At 48.8% G+C, this 20,561-nt stretch overlaps 1 protein-coding gene across 2 annotated transcripts in view; it reads left to right on the forward strand.

Moving 5' to 3' along the window:
* The first annotated feature begins 2,010 nt into the window (after positions 1–2,010).
* PGM1 (phosphoglucomutase 1) overlaps positions 2,011–20,561 on the forward strand; it is a 38,178-nt gene continuing 19,627 nt past the window's right edge. The window contains exons 1-3 of one of the 2 annotated variants that reach the window (XM_073643814.1): positions 2,011–2,429; positions 18,843–19,005; positions 20,315–20,461. In XM_073643814.1, the coding sequence (XP_073499915.1) occupies positions 2,184–2,429; positions 18,843–19,005; positions 20,315–20,461 (556 nt within the window). In that variant the 5' untranslated portion in view covers positions 2,011–2,183. Of the gene's footprint in view, positions 2,430–16,301; positions 16,626–18,842; positions 19,006–20,314; positions 20,462–20,561 lie in introns of those variants that run through there. The other variant, XM_073643813.1, reaches the window with a different exon arrangement.

Genomic DNA, 20,561 nt, shown 5'->3' on the forward strand with positions numbered 1-20,561 from the left:
TCTTCTCAGTGCCTCTATAAACAACCCCATCCTGCAGTTTATGTCTCCTCTCAGTCTCCTGTATACAGCACCATCCTGCAGTACGTCTCTCCTCACAGTCCCTCTATATAAAACCCCATCCTGTGGTATATGTCTCATCTCAGCACCCTGTATACAGTCCCATCCTGCAGTATATCACTCCTCTCAGCCCCCTGTATACAGCCCCATCCTGTAGAATATCTCTCCTCTCAGCCCTCTGTATACAGGCCCATCCTGCAGTATAACTCTCCCCTCAGCCACCTGTATACATCTCCATCCTGCAGTATATCTCTCACCTCAGCCCCCTGTATACAGTCCCATCCTGTAGTATATTACTCCTCTCAGTCTCCTTTATAATGCACCATTCTGTAGTATATCTCTCCACTCAGCCCCCTGTATACATCCCCATACTGCAGTATATCTCTCCTCTCAGGCTCCTTTATAATGCCCATCCTGCAGTATATCTCTGCACTCAGCCCCCTGTGTACAGCCCCATCCTGCAGTATATCTCTCCCCTCAGCCCCCTGTATACAGCCTATCCTAAACTAAATATCTCTCCTCTCAGCCCTCTGTATACAGTCCCATCCTGCAGTATATTACTCCTTTCAGTCTCCTTTATAATGCACCATCCTGTAGTATATCTCTCCTCTCAGCCCCCTGCATACAGCCCCATCCTGCGGTATCTCTCCCCTCAGCTCCCTGTATACAGCCCCATCCTGGAGTATATCTCTCCTCTCAGACACCTATATACAGCTCATCCTGCAGTGTATCTATCCTCTTGGCCCCCTATATACAGCCCCATCCGGCAGTATATCTCTCCTTTCAGCCCCCTGTATACAGCCCCATCCTGCAGTATATCTCTCCTCCCAGGCTCCTTTATAATGCCCATCCTTCAAGTATATCTCTGCTCTCAGCCCCCTGTATACAGCCCCATTCTGCAGTATATCTCTCCTCTCAGCCCCCTGTATACAGCCTATCCTGCAATATATCTTTCCTCTCAGTCCCCTGTATACAGTCCCATCTTGCAGTATATCTCTCCTCTCAGCCCCCTGTATACAGCCCCATCCTGCAGTAGATTTCTCCTCTCAGTCACCTTTATCATGCCTCATCCTGCAGTACAACTTTCCTCAGCCCCCTGTATACAGCCTCATCCTGCAGTGTATCTGTCCTATCAGCCCCCTGTATACAGCCTATCCTGCAGTATATATCTTCCCTCAGCCCCCTGTATACAACCCCATCCTGCAGTATATCTTTCCTTTCAGGCCCCTGGTTAAAGCTCTAACCTGTAGTACAGCTCTCATGCTCCTTTACAATGCCCCATCCTGCAGCATATCTCTACTCTCAGCCCCCTGTACACAACCCCATCCTGCAGTATATCTCCCTTCTTAGACCCCTGCATACAGCTTCATCCTGTAGTATATCTCTCCTCTCAGTCCTTGTGTACCGCCTATCCTGCAGCATATCTCTCCTCAAAGCCCCCTGTACACAGCCCCATCCTGCAGTATATCTCTCCTCTCAGGCCCCTATATAAAGCCCCATCCTGCAGTACATCTACTGGAGCTTACTGCAGTACAATATGGCATAATGCATAGGTGCACTTTTATTTATAGCTCTGCAGTTATCCAGAATCTACAACTCCCAACAGGAAGTCACGGGGTCATGCTGAGAGTTGTAGTTTTTTCTTAAGGGCCAGAAACAATTGCTCATAGCAACCCAATCGGCTTCCAGCTTTAATGTTAAGAAAATGAAAGCAGTGAGCTTATTGGTTACTAAGGGCAACAGCTGCCAACAACCAATCAGATTCTAGCTTTGTTATGAAAATGAAAGCAGTGAGATTATTGGTTGCTAAGGGCAACAGCAGCCAACAACCAATCAGATTGTAGCTTTAATGTTATGAAAATGAAAGCAGTGAGCTGATTGGTTGCTGTGGGTAACAGCAATACTCTCACGTCTACACATGCAGGAGGTGTGCGGACGTGATCCCGAGCAGTGGGCGGTGAGACGCCGCTCATTGGGCGGTGAGGAGGGCCGGGCTGCCCCGCACTGACAGCTCACACACCGGGCTCTGGTTGTCACTGGCTCCGGTCCCTCCCCGTGCACGGAGCGGCCTGTACATACACACTGAGGTCTCCAGGCTCCGGCGCTGCCTCGTCCTTCCAGGCACAATGGTGAACATTCAGGTGGTGAAGACCAAGGCTTACCCGGACCAGAAGCCGGGCACCAGCGGCCTCCGGAAGCGGGTCACCGTGTTCCAGAACAGCCCGAACTACGCTCAGAACTTCATCCAGAGCATCATCTCCTGCACCGAGCCCGGGGAGCGGCCGGACGGGGCGCTGGTGGTCGGGGGCGACGGCCGCTTCTACAACGCCGAGGCGATTCAGCTCATCATCCAGATCGCTGCTGCCAACGGGGTGAGTGGTCTGCAGAGAAGAGGGGGCGCGATGTGCTGCAGAAAGGGGGGGGGGGGGCGCGATGTGCTGCAGAAAAAGAGGAGGGGGGAACGATGTGCTGCAGAAAAAGAGAAGGGGGGAACGATGTGCTGCAGAAAGAGAGGAGGGGGGAGTGATGTGCTGCAGAAAGAGAGGAGGGGGGAGCGATGTGCTGCAGAAAAAGAGGAGGGGGGAGCGATGTGCTGCAGAAAAAGAGGAGGGGGGAGCGATGTGCTGCAGAAAAAGAGGAGGGGGGAGCGATGTGCTGCAGAAAGAGAGGAGGGGGGAGCGATGTGCTGCAGAAAGAGAGGAGGGGGGAGCGATGTGCTGCAGAAAGAGAGGAGGGGGGAGCGATGTGCTGCAGAAAGAGAGGAGGGGGGAGCGATGTGCTGCAGAAAGAGGAGGGGGGAGCGATGTGCTGCAGAAAGAGAGGAGGGGGGAGCGACGTGCTGCAGAAAGAGAGGAGGGGGGAGCGACGTGCTGCAGAAAGAGAGGAGGGGGGAGCGACGTGCTGCAGAAAGAGAGGAGGGGGGAGCGACGTGCTGCAGAAAGAGAGGAGGGGGGAGCGACGTGCTGCAGAAAGAGAGGAGGGGGGAGCGACGTGCTGCAGAAAGAGAGGAGGGGGGAGCGACGTGCTGCAGAAAGAGAGGAGGGGGGAGCGACGTGCTGCAGAAAGAGAGGAGGGGGGAGCGACGTGCTGCAGAAAGAGAGGAGGGGGGAGCGACGTGCTGCAGAAAGAGAGGAGGGGGGAGCGACGTGCTGCAGAAAGAGAGGAGGGGGGAGCGACGTGCTGCAGAAAGAGAGGAGGGGGGAGCGACGTGCTGCAGAAAGAGAGGAGGGGGGAGCGACGTGCTGCAGAAAGAGAGGAGGGGGGAGCGACGTGCTGCAGAAAGAGAGGAGGGGGGAGCGACGTGCTGCAGAAAGAGAGGAGGGGGGAGCGACGTGCTGCAGAAAGAGAGGAGGGGGGAGCGACGTGCTGCAGAAAGAGAGGAGGGGGGAGCGACGTGCTGCAGAAAGAGAGGAGGGGGGAGCGACGTGCTGCAGAAAGAGAGGAGGGGGGAGCGACGTGCTGCAGAAAGAGAGGAGGGGGGAGCGACGTGCTGCAGAAAGAGAGGAGGGGGGAGCGACGTGCTGCAGAAAGAGAGGAGGGGGGAGCGACGTGCTGCAGAAAGAGAGGAGGGGGGAGCGACGTGCTGCAGAAAGAGAGGAGGGGGGAGCGACGTGCTGCAGAAAGAGAGGAGGGGGGAGCGACGTGCTGCAGAAAGAGAGGAGGGGGGAGCGACGTGCTGCAGAAAGAGAGGAGGGGGGAGCGACGTGCTGCAGAAAGAGAGGAGGGGGGAGCGACGTGCTGCAGAAAGAGAGGAGGGGGGGCGCGACGTGCTGCAGAAAGAGAGGAGGGGGGGCGCGACGTGCTGCAGAAAGAGAGGAGGGGGGCGCGACGTGCTGCAGAAAGAGAGGAGGGGGGGCGCGACGTGCTGCAGAAAGAGAGGAGGGGGGGCGCGACGTGCTGCAGAAAGAGAGGAGGGGGGGCGCGACGTGCTGCAGAAAGAGAGGAGGGGGGGCGCGACGTGCTGCAGAAAGAGAGGAGGGGGGGCGCGACGTGCTGCAGAAAGAGAGGAGGGGGGGCGCGACGTGCTGCAGAAAGAGAGGAGGGGGGGCGCGACGTGCTGCAGAAAGAGAGGAGGGGGGGCGCGACGTGCTGCAGAAAGAGAGGAGGGGGGGCGCGACGTGCTGCAGAAAGAGAGGAGGGGGGGCGCGACGTGCTGCAGAAAGAGAGGAGGGGGGGCGCGACGTGCTGCAGAAAGAGAGGAGGGGGGGCGCGACGTGCTGCAGAAAGAGAGGAGGGGGGGCGCGACGTGCTGCAGAAAGAGAGGAGGGGGGGCGCGACGTGCTGCAGAAAGAGAGGAGGGGGGGCGCGACGTGCTGCAGAAAGAGGAGGGGGGGCGCGACGTGCTGCAGAAAGAGAGGAGGGGGGGCGCGACGTGCTGCAGAAAGAGAGGAGGGGGGGCGCGACGTGCTGCAGAAACGGACACAGGGGGGGGAGTGACATGCTGCATGTATACCATTAAAACGTGTAATGGGATACAGAGTCCTTCAGGCTCAGTGACATCAGGGGCGCAATGTGCTGCAGGTCAGCGGACACTGTATAGGCCATTGCCGGTCTATATTTGCTTCATTGCTGAGACCTGTAGTTCTCTGCATCCCTCCTGCCTGATGACTTTGGATCTGTCGCTGTATCTGCCCCTCCCGTCTTTACTGTACAGATCATTAAACCCTGGGAGGACAAACCACGGAGCCCATAGAGGAGCATCTGCTGCAGGGAACAGCTGACTCCTCACAGCAGCCACACAACATGATCTTGGTGTCACCTTGTGGACGGCATCATGTGACCTTTGACATTTAAAGTGACCTTGCAGGAATCCAGGCTGGAGTGTGCGCTTACAGCCGCCTGTGATTGTATGTCAGTGATAACCTCAGGCCCTTTAAATAGAAACCGCATGGGTGAGAAATGAATGAAACAAAGGCTGGAAGATAGAAATCGATCAGCTGTAACATTAAAACACCTAATATTGTGTAGGCTTCTCCTCCCTGAACCCATCAAGGTGTGGACGCCAGAAGCCCCCTCCCCTGAAGGTGTCCTGCGGCAGCAGATCCTGGTAAGACCCGGGCGTTGCTCGGTGCGGCCTCCATGGATCGGACTTCTTTTTCCAGCACATCCCTAATCGATAGGACTGGGGTCTGGAGATTTGGAGACAAGTCATCGATGCCCAGAGAGGTGCAGCATGCAAGGGGTTCTTGGTCTGTACAGTCTTTAGGTGGTACGTGTCACATCCACATGATGCCAGGGCCAATAATGTACCCTGTATAGACCAGAGCTAAGCAGCCATATTGACCTGGACCTCCTTGTTGGTGGGTGTCGGACCCTCACTTATCTGATATTGCAGACCTCATCAGTATCAAAGTCCTGGATAATCCCTTTCAGGCTGTGTGCCCACTATGCGTTTTTCAAGCGTTTTTGCTGCGAAATTTCTGCAGCGAAAACGCTTAAAAAAAACGCTTGGTAATACGTGCCCCATGGCCCCCGATGATAATCCGCATGTGCTGTGCACATGCTGCGGAAATTTCCGCTGCGGATTATCATTGCGGAAAAATCCGCAGCATGTCCATTAATTTTGTGGACACGCCGCGTAATTGCCGCCATTGACTTGCATTGAATCGCTTAATATCAGCATGACTACATGTGCACGTGCGGATATGAAGCGATTCAATGTGCGGGTGATACCCGGGTCTGGAGAAGAGGAGACTCATCCAGAACCGGGTACCATAGAACCAGTAAAGAAAAGAATTTAAAATAAAATAAAAAATATACATTATACTCCCCTTCCGATGGCCCCCGGTGTCCTGTATGATGCGTCCGGTCTATTGGGCAGCTCGTGATGGTCTAAAAGGACCTTTCATGAAGTCATTTAGTCATGTGACAGGTCACGCGACCGCATGTCTATTAATCAGGATGGGCGCCAGGGATGTCAGCTAGCAGGGCACTGGTCCGGTGGCCATGGACTATCGACGTGGGATCCCCAAGAGGCTGTTTTGGGCTGGAGACAGGGGTTGCATTAAGAAAAGAAGTCAAAACCTATAATTAATGTACAAGATAGTACATTTTTTGATTGAAAATGATAGAATAATGCAGTCAGCTTAATAAATCTGCAGTGACTGGAAAATGGACATAACAAAAAGGTAAATGGAGCCGGACTCCGGGCGGTTTGGGTTTCATTGATTTCAGTATAGTCCCCTATGCCAGGGGGCCTCATAGCCTTTCCCCATAAGCATAGTCTGTACAGCCACATAGTAACGATGTAGCAAGATTTCACCACAATGTAACAATGTGCAGTTGATGTCAGCGGGTGGGGATGTGACCGGCACTCGGGGAACTTCCTCCGTCCAGTAATGCACTTATTATATGGCCCCTATAACGGCTCTTCAGGATTATAGTCAATGTCCTTTTGCACACCAGCGATTCTCCACATGGTCCAATAACCTGAAATTAAGGAGGTTTAAGATCAACTTGTTCTGTCCCGTTTCCTGGATCAGAATAGTGTGAGCAATAGACGGCAGCTGTGATTGGCCTGATTTATCATACGGCCTGATAATGGCCGATCACAGGTTCATGAGCTGCAGACGCGAGGTGTCCTCACGCGTTTTGGTGCAAATGACGCAGCTGATTTCTAATGTGAACATTCTTTTGTACCCATTTTAGTTGGTCAGAAATGTGATGTCGGATCTTCAGATGTGCTGAAAATGTTCCTTGAGCTCAGTTCACCCTTGTACATCTGCATGACCCACACGGCCATATATCCTCTCATATGAGAGAATCGGGCCGATTATTCTAATGACACTCGGATCAAACTCTGATCAGAGTTTCATCAGTCTCAGTTTATTGTGATCCGATTAATCGCAGCACAGGTACGGAGAACTTAATATCTCCATTGTTTATGTCCTCCTATGTTTGACTGCACTCAGATGACATCCGAGTGCAGTCCAATGTTTTACACGCACCTATAGACTTGAATGGGTGTGTGATCTGATTTGCCATTCGCAGCTTGCTGTGACTTTTTCTCGTGTTGCATCGGCATTAGAAAAAAGTTTCAGATCTGCACTAACGTTGGTCCGAGTTCTATGCGATAAAACCTCACACTGTTCTCATCTGATGAATACGCTCTGTGAGAGGACGCTGGGGCTACACCGCGACTTGTCACTTGGATGAAATGTTTCTGAGAAGTTTCGCTCTATACATTTGTGTCGTGAACGTCGCTCACATGTTGCTTGTCCCTTGCATTGAAGTTTATGGCGAGTGAGCCGGGTGTGACCTGCAACCAGCGTCAAAATGTCTGACACACTTGGAAACACTTGTGACTCTGGGTTATGTCGCAGATCGCCGTGCGACACTATAAGACATCGCCACATCCAATGTCGCTACGATTTCAGTGTCATGCAACATGTCGCCGTGTCACCTAGACTTCACGTCAAAGAGGAGCACAATATGTCTGGACAGGGGCTTCTGATGTGCCGCCCCGTATACCCCCTGCTCGGTGCCTCTGTCTGGCACGAGGCCTCGGATTGTCCTCTGTTCGTTTTTGAAAAGAAACTTTCCTGAATGTCTCTGACGTCTCTTCCAAGAGGAGCGAGGAGCCGCGTCTACTGACCGTGCAGACTCCTACAGGAGGCCGCGCACAGACACTGCTATAAGAACCATCGGGGGTCTGACTGCTGGGATTATGGGGGTGTCTGGACCCGTTTTCTTCAGAGAGGTGGACATTTTTTAAGGGTATGTTCACGCGTAGCATTTTCTCTTTTACATGAAAACTCTGGCTTTGGTCAGAAAACCGCAGCACAAATTGCAAATTTTTGGTGATAACCCGTTTTGATCTCAATGGAGAGAAACGGCAGTAAAATCACTGGAGGAATTGACATGCCGAGTTTTAAAAGACAAAAAAAAACAAACAAATGAAAAACAAGTCAGAAACAGCAAGGGAAAAAAATGCAGCGTATTCCCATTGAGTGTATTGTATCTCCCACATAAAAAAAAAAAAATGCACTGTATGAATGAGCATTTTGGAAATCCTCTTCCTCCTTCTGCCGTTTAAAATTCTACGTTGTTTTTTTTTTTTTTTTTTTTTTTTGCATGAAAAAAATGCATCAAAAATGCTGTGTGTGAATAATCCCTAATGCCGACTGAGAGACCCGAGACAGGAAGCCTCTGGTCCCAGGATCTGTTCTCTCTATGGTTTATGCTACTGATCAGCTGATTGGATGGACTCGGCTTGAATGACAGCTGTCATCTCCTGTCTTGTAAGGCCGTAGTCCAGTGTTAGCAAATTCCTGTAAGTATTTTACAGTGGTAGTGTACAGGGCTACCCCAGAGGATGGCCAGGACTGATATATTGATGACCCTTCCCCAGCACAGGTCCTTCATATCAGGTGGGTGTCCAGCACTTGGCACCTGCACTGATCAGCTGTTTTCATTTCCCACTGTGGCGGGAATAGTCTGAACAGCACAGCTCCGTACACTGCTAGTGGCCATTGTCAGGTACTGCAGCTCAGATGTGTATGCTTCAATAAGAGCTGAGCTGCAGTACCTGAGAACAGCCACTAGCAGTGTATGGCACTGTGGAGTCCTGGCTCTGTGCACTGCACATCTGTCCTTGGTGGGATCTAGTATCAGCTGATTGGTGGTGGTGATAGTATGGGACCCCCACTGATCTGATATTGATGACCTGTCCTAAATGTAGGTCATTAATATATAATTCCTAGACAACCATTTTAAAGAGTTATTCTCTTCTTCTGTCTGTAGGGGCGCACCTCTCTGCTTCATGGGGGCGGTGTGCTCTCCATGATTGACATGTCACACCAGGCAGCATTGGAGAAGCACATCATTGATCCGGCTAGCCTCAGAGCAGCGCTGGCCAGCTTTGTAGCAACGAGTTTGCAAGCCTAGGAAACCGACCACTGCTGATAGACTGCAGAGGTGGTCAGTAACCAATGCAAAAAGCTGTAACCTGTAGAATTAAAAATCCCTCCGTTCTTGAGAACAGAATAGATTTTTAATAAGAGGTTAATTGAAAGCTGCTTGTTTTTACAAGAACTTTTTGCAATCTTCCTAATTTCTGAAGTCGAGACGACCCCTTTTATCTGACAGCAGGAAATGTTCTAAGATATTTCAGCGTTTCTTGCTCTGTCGACTGTTGCGGTGACGTGCCGTATATCCAGGTGACTGCTGGAGCCAATCCCCATTGTGTACAGCGCCTCGTAAGCGATGTGGCCTGTGGATGTAGACCAGCTGGGAAGTTGCTGAATCGAGCGGTGGTAGCAGTTTGGCATTTGTACAAGTGTCGCTGCCGCACCTTCATGTTCAGCTGGTGATTCACCGGGTGTGAACGCTTCACATGAATGGTTATAGAAAAAGTCCTACTCCGGGCCATGAAGACCCAGAGGATCGACGCCCTATCTTTCCATCGCTATCTGATCGTTGGCCGTAATGTGGCCACATTGTAGGGTCTATTCTGTCGCTTCCTCACTCTGACTTGATTACAACAGGGCAGAACCTCTGCAGAACCTCTTGCTTTCCTGGAATTACAGCCGTGTTTCGGGTATATGAACCAGGCGTTTCAGTAATGGAAGGAGTCCGGTTAATGAACCACTCTTTCCATTCTGGATAATAGAAGGAGGAGGAAATTGGGGGATCCCTGGGTGGGTAGTGAATATAAACTGGGAGTGTCCTAAAAGAGGCACCTTCCCCTATAATGCCACGGGTCGGCCCGTTTGTGTGCTCCGTACCATAACCTCTACATTGGCCCTCGTACTAATGGTTTAAAGGGGTTATCCATTTTTACGAAATAATTGTGCAACGGAGAGGGTAAGATTTTAACTTTATTATTATTTATTATTATAACGCCATTTATTCCATGGCGCTTTACATGTGAGAAAGGGGTATATATAGCAAAAACAATTACAATAATCTTGAACAAAACGTGACGACGACTGGTACAGGAGGAGAGAGGACCCTGCCCGCGAGGGCTCACAGTCTACAGGGGATGGGCGAGGATACAGTAGGTGAGGGTAGAGCTGGTCGTGCCGTGGTATGGTGGAGCGAGGGGTATGTACCGGGAGACTAGGTCACAGATGTATGGGGGAGACAGGTTGTGAATGGCTTTGTATGCCATGGTTAGGGTTTTGAACTGGAGTCTCTGGGCAATGGGGAGCCAGTGAAGAGATTAAACAGAGAGGAGAGGCTGGGGAATAGCGGGGGGACAGGTGGATTAGTCGGACAGCAGAGTTTAGGATAGATTGGAGGAGTGCGAGAGTGTTAGCAGGAAGGCCACAGAGCAGGAGGTTACAGTAGTCGAGGCGGGAGATGATGAGGGCGTGCACTAGTGTTTTTGCAGATTCGTGGTTGAGGAATGTGCGGATCCTGGAGATATTTTTGAGTTGGAGTCGGCAGGAAGTGGAAAGAGCTTGGATATGTGGTTTGAAGGTGAGATCAGAGTCCAGGGTTACACCGACGCAGCGAGCTTGTGGGACTGAGGAAAGTGGGCAGCCATTGACGTTGATAGATAGGTCAGTTGGGGGGGTTGGATGAGAGGGTGGAAAGATGATGAATTCTGTTTTATCCATGTTAAGTTTTTGAAATCTAGCAGAGAAGGATGAGATAGCGGACAGACATTGTGGGATTTTGGTTAGTAGGGAGGAGATATCTGGTCCGGAGAGGTAGATCTGTGTGTCGTCAGCATAGAGGTGATAATGAAAGCCGTGAGACTCTATGAGCTGTCGCAGGCCTAAGGTGTACATGGAGAAGAGCAGGGGTCCTAGAACTGAACCTTGGGGGACACCAACAGATAGGGGGCGAGATGAGGAGGTGGTGCGTGAGTGGGAGACACTGAATGTCCGGTCTGTTAGGTGTGAGGAGATTCAGGATAGAGCCAAGTCTGTGATGCCAAGAGATGAGAGAATCTGTAGTAAGAGGGAATGGTCCACTATGTCAAAGGCAGATGATAGGTCTAGGAGGAGGAGGACAGAGTAGTGTCGCTTGGATTTGGCGGTTAGTAGGTCTTTGGTGACTTTGGTCAGGGCAGTTTCAGTCGAGTGATGCGGTTTGAGGCGGTCGAAGAGGGAACACGAGGAGAGGTGGGAGGACAGTTCAAGGTGGACGTGTTGTTCCAGTAGTTTTGAGGCATAGGGGATATGGGGCGATGGCTAGTCAGAGAGGATGGGTCAAGGGAGGGCTTGCTGATTGTTGGCATTCTGATCCCAATATCTCGGCTCTGCCAGCCAGGAGCCGGGCCCTGCAGAGCGCGGCCTTGATCGGATCGCATGCTTCTCTGACGGCCCCATATGCAGGGAATGGACCCGAGGTCGAGCATGGGCACCTCCGCTCCATTCAATGGGGCTCCGCAGAGCCTGATTCCTGGGTTACAGAGCCCCATTCTCGGGATCTCGGGGGTCCATGGATAGAAGATAACTTACTATTTTAGTCTAACCCTTTAATATAACCTATTAAATCCCCCATTACAGCGCTTACGCTCCCTACTGTTCTTTATGGCTTAAGTTGTGATGTTTCATCTTATAAATGTGACCGCTGCAGCCAATCACTGACCTTGGCAGTCTTGTACAATCTATCTTGATATCACTTCTGAGCATTGTGATTGGCTGCAGCGGTCACGTGTTGTAGATGTGACTTCATCACTGTAACCCTACGTACGGCATGGCATAGAAGCGGCGCTGGAGCAACAGGGGCCTCAGTAGGAAAGTAGCAGTTCTGTATTTTCACTATTTACCGGTCTGCTCCCAATTTTTAATTTTGGTAAGAAAAACAAAGGACCCCTTTAACGTGGCCCTTTCACAGATGTTGGCAGATGAAAAATGGACAACCCCTTTAAATGGCCCTCCTGTCACAGAAGTTGGCAGGCCCAAGTTTATTGGCAAGTTCTGCAGTTCCTCTATATCCCGCGTCCCGATTCTTCAGCATTTTTACAATTTCCGGTTGCTTTTCGTGAATAGAAACATTCAGCGGTTACAGCCGTGCAGACCAACATGGAGAACGTTGTATCCATTATGGTCGGAACAGTCCAGACTGATGCATTGTAGCAAACTATCAGGAAAGGAAAGAGATTTGTGCCCTGTGTAGGTAGGATTGTCAAGGCTGGATACACTGTCACAAACCCTCAGCTGTGAGACATATTAGCTGTGTACTGTGTATAAGTCTCTGAATCTAAAAAAAAAAAAAAAGTTTGTGTTTCCTGACAGCAAGCAGAGATCCTGAGAATCGTGAAAAATTGAAACACAAAGTTTGTTAGAAAGTTTCAGAACGTATTATATAATGATTAAAGGGGATTTCTGCAGCTTTAAAAGTGATGGTCGAACCTTTGATATTCGCTCAGTTTGGGGGGCACAGTACGAGCTAGCTTCCAACTATGGAGCTGCGCCTAGTATGTCACTGCAGAGCATCTCATACATTTCCTGCAGACGTGCCATAAATGTATAGCAGATGCAGACCCCATCAATGTAGGGGGTCCCAGTGGTGGGGTCTGTATCTGCCATAAGTGTGCGAATGGGACTGGGATGCAATTCTGGGTATTACAACTAGCAAATATATGGAGCAATGTCCCCAGTAAATAATTGGGGACAGGCCGGTTAAAGGGTTATTCTCAAAGTCACTTCTCCCCTATATATCAGGGATCTACCATAAATGTGCCAATGGGCTGAGCTGCAATTTTGGGCACGGCTGCAACCAAATCTATGAAGGGGACAGGGCTCTTGGCGCAGCGTCGTGGCATCTTTAAACAGCAGATGGGGGGATGCTAGGAGTCGGTCCCCTCACCATCTGTAGGGGCAGGCAATCACCACTTTAACATTATTTTTTTTTATTTTTGTAAACCATCCATAAAGCCTTGCAGCATTTTCTATTTTACATCTGACGTGGTGACAATGTGCACTGCTTCAGCTCTTTCGGGTGACCTTGCTCATGACGTTAATAATTGTGGCCGGACTTGGTCGATCCCATTACCTTTCTGAAAATATCCTAATTTATCTAGACATCGAATTCTCCTGCATAGAAGAAAAAATGTTGGCAGACGGTAAACTAAACTAGTCTTTCTGCTGACTATACCAGTGACCAGCGGGGGGCCCTCTCTCCACAGACCTATTAGTCCCCCTCCATGTTTCTAAAGGGGGACATAAGTTTGTAAGCTAAAGCCCCTGATTGTCTGCGGTAATACTGGACATAAGAGCAGAGGTGACGGCTAGTTCTGGCCTTGGGTATAAAACGCCACGTCCTGATCAAAGGTTGCAGAGGTTTTACAAACAAATGTCCATCTGTCTTTCTATTTCCACAGTGACCGTACAATCATCTACATGGCCCATAGCCGTGTCTAGCACATGAGCGTACATTTATATGGTAGGAAAATACAAAACTAGCAATTCCTAAGTATCTATCCAATTGCGCAACATGAGGGAAATTGTATTATAGGAGTTACCGAAGACCGCGAAGGAATAAAATAGCAGATAAATGACTCCTCCCTGGTAGAGCTCCCCGCTCCTCCAGTCATTGTGTGCTGTCTGTTTGACTGCTGCAGCCAATCACTGGGCTCAACGATGTTCTGCAGCGTCACAGGGGACACCCGCTGAGCCCTCAACCTGCAGCGTCACAGGGGACACCCACTGAGCGCTCGGCCTGCAGCGTCACAGGGAACGCCCACTGAGCGCTCAGCCGGCCTGCAGCGTCACAGGGAACACCCACTGAGTGCTTAGCCTGCAGCGTCACAGGGAAGACCCGCTGGGCGCTCGGCCTGCAGCTTGTCATCTAGTTGTGTCATAGAAAACAGCAGAGCAGATATTTACCAACAGATTTTATCTTTAATCTTATCCAACCCTCTTTAACACCCTCCTGAATTATCATGTGCATGTATGAGGTAGGAAGGGTCTCCTTGCTTCACCTCAATGTATTTAAGGTGATGTGAACAAGCGCTGAAGGCCAGCAGTGATTGACAACTGCCCTCCAGCGCTAATGTCCGGCATCGGAGACCATTCTGAGCCCATCGTGATTTATGCAGAACATTGCTGAAAAACCAACTGTCGGCTCCCATTGTTGTCCCAGCATTGCAGTTACCAGGGCTGGTTGTGGCCTGAGTATAAGAAGGCTCTCCAGAGCTGTCTAGTGTAAGCTTGTTTTAGGGCGTACCTTTAATATATCTAATAGACCTATGTGGATTTTACATACCCAGCCTCCAATATAATGTCCTATATAGTGAGACTAGACAAAATGCGCTTGCAAAAAAGGATGTGTGAAAAAATTGCATTTATAGTAATGATTTTGTGGTAAAAAATATTTACATTTCAGGTGTACAGGTGACACGTGGAATAACGTTACTTTAATAATAGTTTCATTGATGTAATTCCTCACTGCCACCACTAGGGGGACTATTTGTTGAAAAACTATAAGGTGCTAAAAACTCTTTATGCCCTGGGAGACTTACTATTATATTTATTATTATTGTTTGTTAAATTATTTTTCGTGGTAGATATTTGCAGAGGATTGTCTCAGAATTGAGATTTTGAAAAAGTTGATAAAATTGTGGGGATTTTCAGCGATCTGATTTAGAGATCTATAAAGCAGCTGAAATCTCTTACAAGCCGTCCGTAGCCTGTGGCTTGTTATAGTGAATGTACAAGGCACAGGTAGCCTCCCGGCATATAAATCTACTACTTGACTCTCCGGAGTGGTGAATGGCCCTAGATTTGATTGTTTTTGTGGCTCCCTCTTGTGGCGCTCCTGGGCGGTGCGCTCCTATTTACAGTCACTAATGGGCAGATTCTTGTTCCTGTGACCTTAATGAAATTAGAAAGGATTAGGTTACCGGACTTGGGAACTAAATACCAGACCGTGTCCACCTATCCCCAACTTGTGGACTGAGCAAAGGTCAGCGAGGAGGGAAGAGAAACAGGTGTTGGGGTCGGGTCCGGTTACATAGGAGCTTCTTTGGCCACAGACGTTACCTCCGACAAATTCCGGGCGGAAAAGGATTCTGGGCAGATAACTCAATTTATAATGTGCATAAATATATGAGAGAGCAAAATGAAGGAGAGGAGCGCATTTCTCCTGGTTATAATGGCACGAGCACTGGAAGCTGCAGTATCACATAGTGTGCATATGTCCCAATGCATCGTCTGCAGGAAAGACGCTAGAGAGCAGGATGTCACCTGGGATCCCTGCGGGAGAGAGACGCTAGAGAGCAGGACGTCACCTGGGATCCCTGCGGGGGAGAGACGCCTAGAGAGCGGGGCGTCACCCGGGATCCCTGCGGGGGAGAGACGCCTAGAGAGCGGGGCGTCACCCGGGATCCCTGCGGGGGAGAGACGCCTAGAGAGCGGGGCGTCACCCGGGATCCCTGCGGGGGAGAGACGCCTAGAGAGCGGGGCGTCACCCGGGATCCCTGCGGGGGAGAGACGCCTAGAGAGCGGGGCGTCACCCGGGATCCCTGCGGGGGAGAGACGCCTAGAGAGCGGGGCGTCACCCGGGATCCCTGCGGGGGAGAGACGCCTAGAGAGCGGGGCGTCACCCGGGATCCCTGCGGGGGAGAGACGCCTAGAGAGCGGGGCGTCACCCGGGATCCCTGCGGGGGAGAGACGCCTAGAGAGCGGGGCGTCACCCGGGATCCCTGCGGGGGAGAGACGCCTAGAGAGCGGGGCAGTGCGAAGGATTTTTGGTCTTTTTTGCAGAGTGACAGAATCTAAAATGACCCCAGGCAGTGTATATAATCTTAGGGCCGTGTATATAATCTTAGGGCCGTGTATATAATCTTAGGGTTCTATATCATGTGGATACATCTCATGTGCTTTTGCATTAACTGTCGATGCTTAATCCTAAACCTGATCCAGGGTGATGATCCGCGCAGGCGGAGACCCCGCTCTTATGCATTTGTCACTCTTGAGCGGTCTCTGCCCGGCGTTGGCACCGGACCAGGGCTTCTGTGAGAATCCAGGAGTGCTGCTCATTCTCTACCCACCTGCTCGCCCACCATGCCTGCACTGGGAGCCCTTCTGGTCTTCTCCCAACATGCATGAGATCCCTCAGCGATCCCTCCTGCCCGGTGGATGATCCTGCTAAGGTGTATAGTATAAAATCCATGTATATGTTTAAATATTCCCTCCTGTGACATTGACGGCTACAGACATGTGTACGCCGCGTTCTTCAGTTACACTTAGAAACCGCATCGTCCTCGCATCCCGGGAGCTATTTTTGGCCTCTCCTCGTTGAGTGTCTTGCTGTTGGATTTGACATTGCTGCTCCTTAAATCCGTTTCCTGCATTCGGCCTCTTTCTCTTTTCATTTTTTTTGTACATTTTTGGCCTCTATGAATTAATGCGATGGATGACGGCCCGATCCCGCTACTGACATTGCCCACGGCGCCGTACTCTGACCAGAGACCGGGGACTAGTGGACTGAGAAAGAAGACTTATTATTTTGAGACCAAGATCAGCTACCTGCAGAATTTTATCCAAAGCATTTTTTTTTCCGTCGATCTCCGAGATCGTCAGGGATCTACGATGGTCGTCGGCGGAGATGGCCGATATTTTAATAAATCTGCTATTGAAGCGATCGTTCAGATGGCTGCTGCAAATGGGGTAGGTGTGATCAACCCGGGATATTCCTAGAATAGCTTCTACTATGTGATGCATTTATTTATTTATTTTAAATGTATTATATAAATCTAAAAAAAAATATATATATATTTATTTTTGTTCCTGAAAGTGATATTTACATTAATTTTTTCCAGTTTGTGATATAAATATTGAAGAAAAATTAATTGTATAATATATTTTTTAATTTAGTTCTTATTTTTTCTTCTCTTTTTATGCCGCTCCTCGTTCCTTCCGTCACATATTGTAGCGGAAGCTTTTCGGATTCCATGAATGAGTGAGATTTGACATATGACAAGTGGCATGAATGACTGAGATCTCATACCCAGCATTTTCTTTGTTGCTTCGCTGGAAAATTTTAGTGTTGTGCATTTACCAATGTGAGCCATTTCTATATTTTTTTTTTTTGTATAATATGTGCAGTGATTATAGATTTATAATATTTTATATTTTTATAACTTTAATATAAATTAACAATAGAAATAACGTGCTGTCTAGTCTAGTCTGACCTTTTTTTTCTTTTTTTTTTCTTGCATGTGAACTACTTGAATATTTTTTTTAATTGTGTTTTTAGCACCCACTTATTTTGTGATCTGAACCACGTATTCCCATTTATAAAATTGAGTCTTTTTTTTTATTTTTATTATTATTAAAGAAGTATTCCCATCTTCAAGATCCTATCCCAATATGTAGATATTATTATTATTATTATTATTATTATTATTATTATTACACCTACTATATAATAATAATTTATTATTATTATTATTATTATTATTATTATTATTATTATTCCATTCCAAAAGACAAGTACAATAGTTTGAACAAAAACGAGTGGGTGACTGGTACAGGAGGAGCGAGGACCCTGCCCACGAGGGCTTACAGTCTACAGGGGATGGGTGAGGATACAGTAGGTGAGGGTAGAGCTGGTCGTGCAGCGGTGTGGTGGAGCGAGGGTTACTGCAGGTTGTAGGCTTGTCGGAAGAGGTGGGTCTTCAGGTTCCTTTTGAAGGTTTCCACGGTCGGCGAGAGTCTGATGTGTTGGGGTAGAGAGTTCCAGAGTAGGGGGGATGCACGGGAGAAATCTTGTATACGATTGTGGGAAGAGGAGATAAGAGGGGAGTAGAGCAGGAGATCTTGTGAGGATCGGAGGTTGCGTGCGGGTATGTACCGGGAGACTAGGTCAGAGATATATGGAGGAGACAAGTTGTGAATGGCTTTGTATGCCAGGGTTAGGGTTTTGAACTGGAGTCTCTGGGCAATGGAGAGCCAGTGAAGAGATTGACAGAGAGGAGAGGCCGGGGAATAGCGGGGGGACAGGTGGATTAGTCGGGCTTTATATGCCAGGGTTAGGGTCTTGAACTGGAGTCTCTGGGCAATACATATTGAGATAGGATGTTGGAGATGGGAATACCCCTTTATGTTAAAGAAAAAGAAAATTTAAATTTAGCCCTCAAAGGTGAATTCTTTTTATTCTGGTGAATATTCGGTGACCTCTGTGAATGGCCAGTGTGAGGTCATGTGTTTGCTGGCAGCAGCAAATTAAATTGGGGGAGTCGTCTTTAGTAGCCAATCACGTCAGTGCTTTTATTGTATAAAGTTGAGGTGGAATCTGATTGGCTTATTGTTGCCTCATATGTCGTGTGTGCAGTTTAATTTGGTTTTATTTTATTTATTTTTTTTGTTTATTTCTAGATTCCCGTTTTATCAGGGAACTTAGACGACCTCGTTACTTAAAGGGGCAGCTCATGGATACAAAAACATGCCTGCTTTTTATTTATTTTATCTATTTTTGGCGACACACGACTGACATTTTTCATTATTGGAAACCACATGTGACCACTCTGCTAATCCGGCAATAGTCTGATTCCAGATTGGCAGGAATTGCTTTGAGGGGCTGCGATTAGGATGCATTGGTAACATGAAATTTGAGTCTCCTTCATCAAATCTTAAAGGGGTATTACCATCATATAAAGTGTTGCCATATCACTAGGCTGAGCCATCGCTTTATAATCGACATTTAGGACGGCGGCCGGGGCGGCGCAGCAGAGGAAGAGACCGAAGACAGTTAATGCAGCCCCTTTATTCTCAGGAGCTTTGGGGGTCACAGACCCCTTCTGACCATTCCAAAGGTTGAAACCTGCGCTGTGTGAATGAGGGCTGCTCTGCTTTTCAGTAACGTCCCCACATCTGTGCTTTCAGATCGGCCGTCTGGTGATCGGGCAGAACGGCATCTTATCCACTCCGGCCGTGTCCTGCATCATCCGCAAGATCAAGGCCATTGGCGGAATAATATTGACGGCCAGTCACAACCCCGGAGGCCCCAACGGAGACTTTGGCATTAAGTTTAACACTTCCAATGGAGGTAAGAGGAAGAAAAAATAGAGTTCTCTATGGTCAGTTAAGGGGGTTTTCTCATCATCTTAAAGGGAATGTGTCAGTAGGGTCAACCCTCCTGAGCCGTCTATATGGGCATGTAGGTAATAGGAAACCGAATAAAATGATACCTTCATATCTGCGATCCGATGTCCTATTCCAGAGAAATCCACGTTTTTCTTAATATGTAAATGATCTCAGGGAGATCTATGTCCGGCCCAGAGATCTTAATGGCTCATTTACATATAAAAAAAAACAAAAACAAAAACATGGATTTCTCGGGAGTAGGACATTGGATCAGAGATATGAAGGTATCATTTTATTCAGCTTTCTATGAACTACATGCCCATATAATACGAGTAAATTGTGATGAAGGTGTGATTATTTTTATTATCCAAAACAGTGTCCATTAAATTATAACGTTTCAGTCCTACAGGGACCTTCAGCAGATAAGTAGGGACTGTGTCAGGGAAGAAAGTTCTATCCTTCGCAGCGCTGGTGTAGAGCGGCGGTGTCACTATCTGGAATGGCGCCATTTTCTTAACTTTCTTCCCATACTTATCCGATGAAGGTCTGAGCAGGACGGAAACGCTATAATGTAACGGACACAGTTTAGGATAGTAATAATATAATGACGTCTTCATCACGTCTCCCTCCGAGTGCCGCGTTTTACTCGTATTATTTACTACGGATTGTAACGCTGCTCTGGCGCCTCTCGTGCCGTAGAGATTTCATCTATCTTCCCATATAGACGGCGTAGGAGGTTTCATCCTAATGACAGAATCCCTTTAAATGGGTAAAATTGCAAAGTGTTTGTAAAAAAAAAAAAAAGAAAACAAAAATGTATTTTTGACCTTTTATTAAAAATCCTCTCTGTTCTCAAGAACTGAGGGATTTTGATTCTTTTGTGTACTGATGTCTAAATTACCGTCCACCTCTGCAGTCTACCAGCGGTGGCCGGTTTCCTAGGCGAGGTGAAGCTAGCCAGATCCAGGAGAGACTTATGTACTTGAGGATATTCTACACTGAGTGCAATTGTAACAAACCCTCAGCTGTGCGAAGTTTCAAGGTTTTTTTTCACCCTGTGGATGTTTCCATTCACTTACAGAAAGCGAAGTTGATATTTTCATACATTTCCCAGGTTGTCAGATGCCGGAGTAATTTTGCTGTTTTTGTAGAGTTGTCGCCCGGGTGGGGGGAGAGACTCGTAGGTGGAGGCTGTCGGGTCAGATTAGGTCTTGGCAGGTACTGTATATAGAGGGGTCACTCCGTGATAACCGCTCTCATATTTCCTCCAGGCCCCGCACCCGAAGCCATCACTGACAAGATCTTCCAGCTCAGTAAGACCATCGAGGAATACGCCATCTGCCCCGACCTGAAAGTCGACTTATCCACCATCGGGAAGCAGCAGTTCGATCTGGAGAATAAGTTTAAGCCATTTACAGGTGAGTCTGCCCCCTACTGGCGTCCTGGTCGCTTTGCTCGAAGTCTTGGACCAGTAGGGCTGCGGTCTGCGCTGTTCTCGCAGTCAGATCTGACGACGGC

The sequence above is a fragment of the Phyllobates terribilis genome, unplaced genomic scaffold, assembly GCF_046119375.1.
Source record: "Phyllobates terribilis strain yellow unplaced genomic scaffold, ASM4611937v1 Scaffold_8__6_contigs__length_399053987, whole genome shotgun sequence".
NCBI lineage: Eukaryota > Metazoa > Chordata > Amphibia > Anura > Dendrobatidae > Phyllobates > Phyllobates terribilis.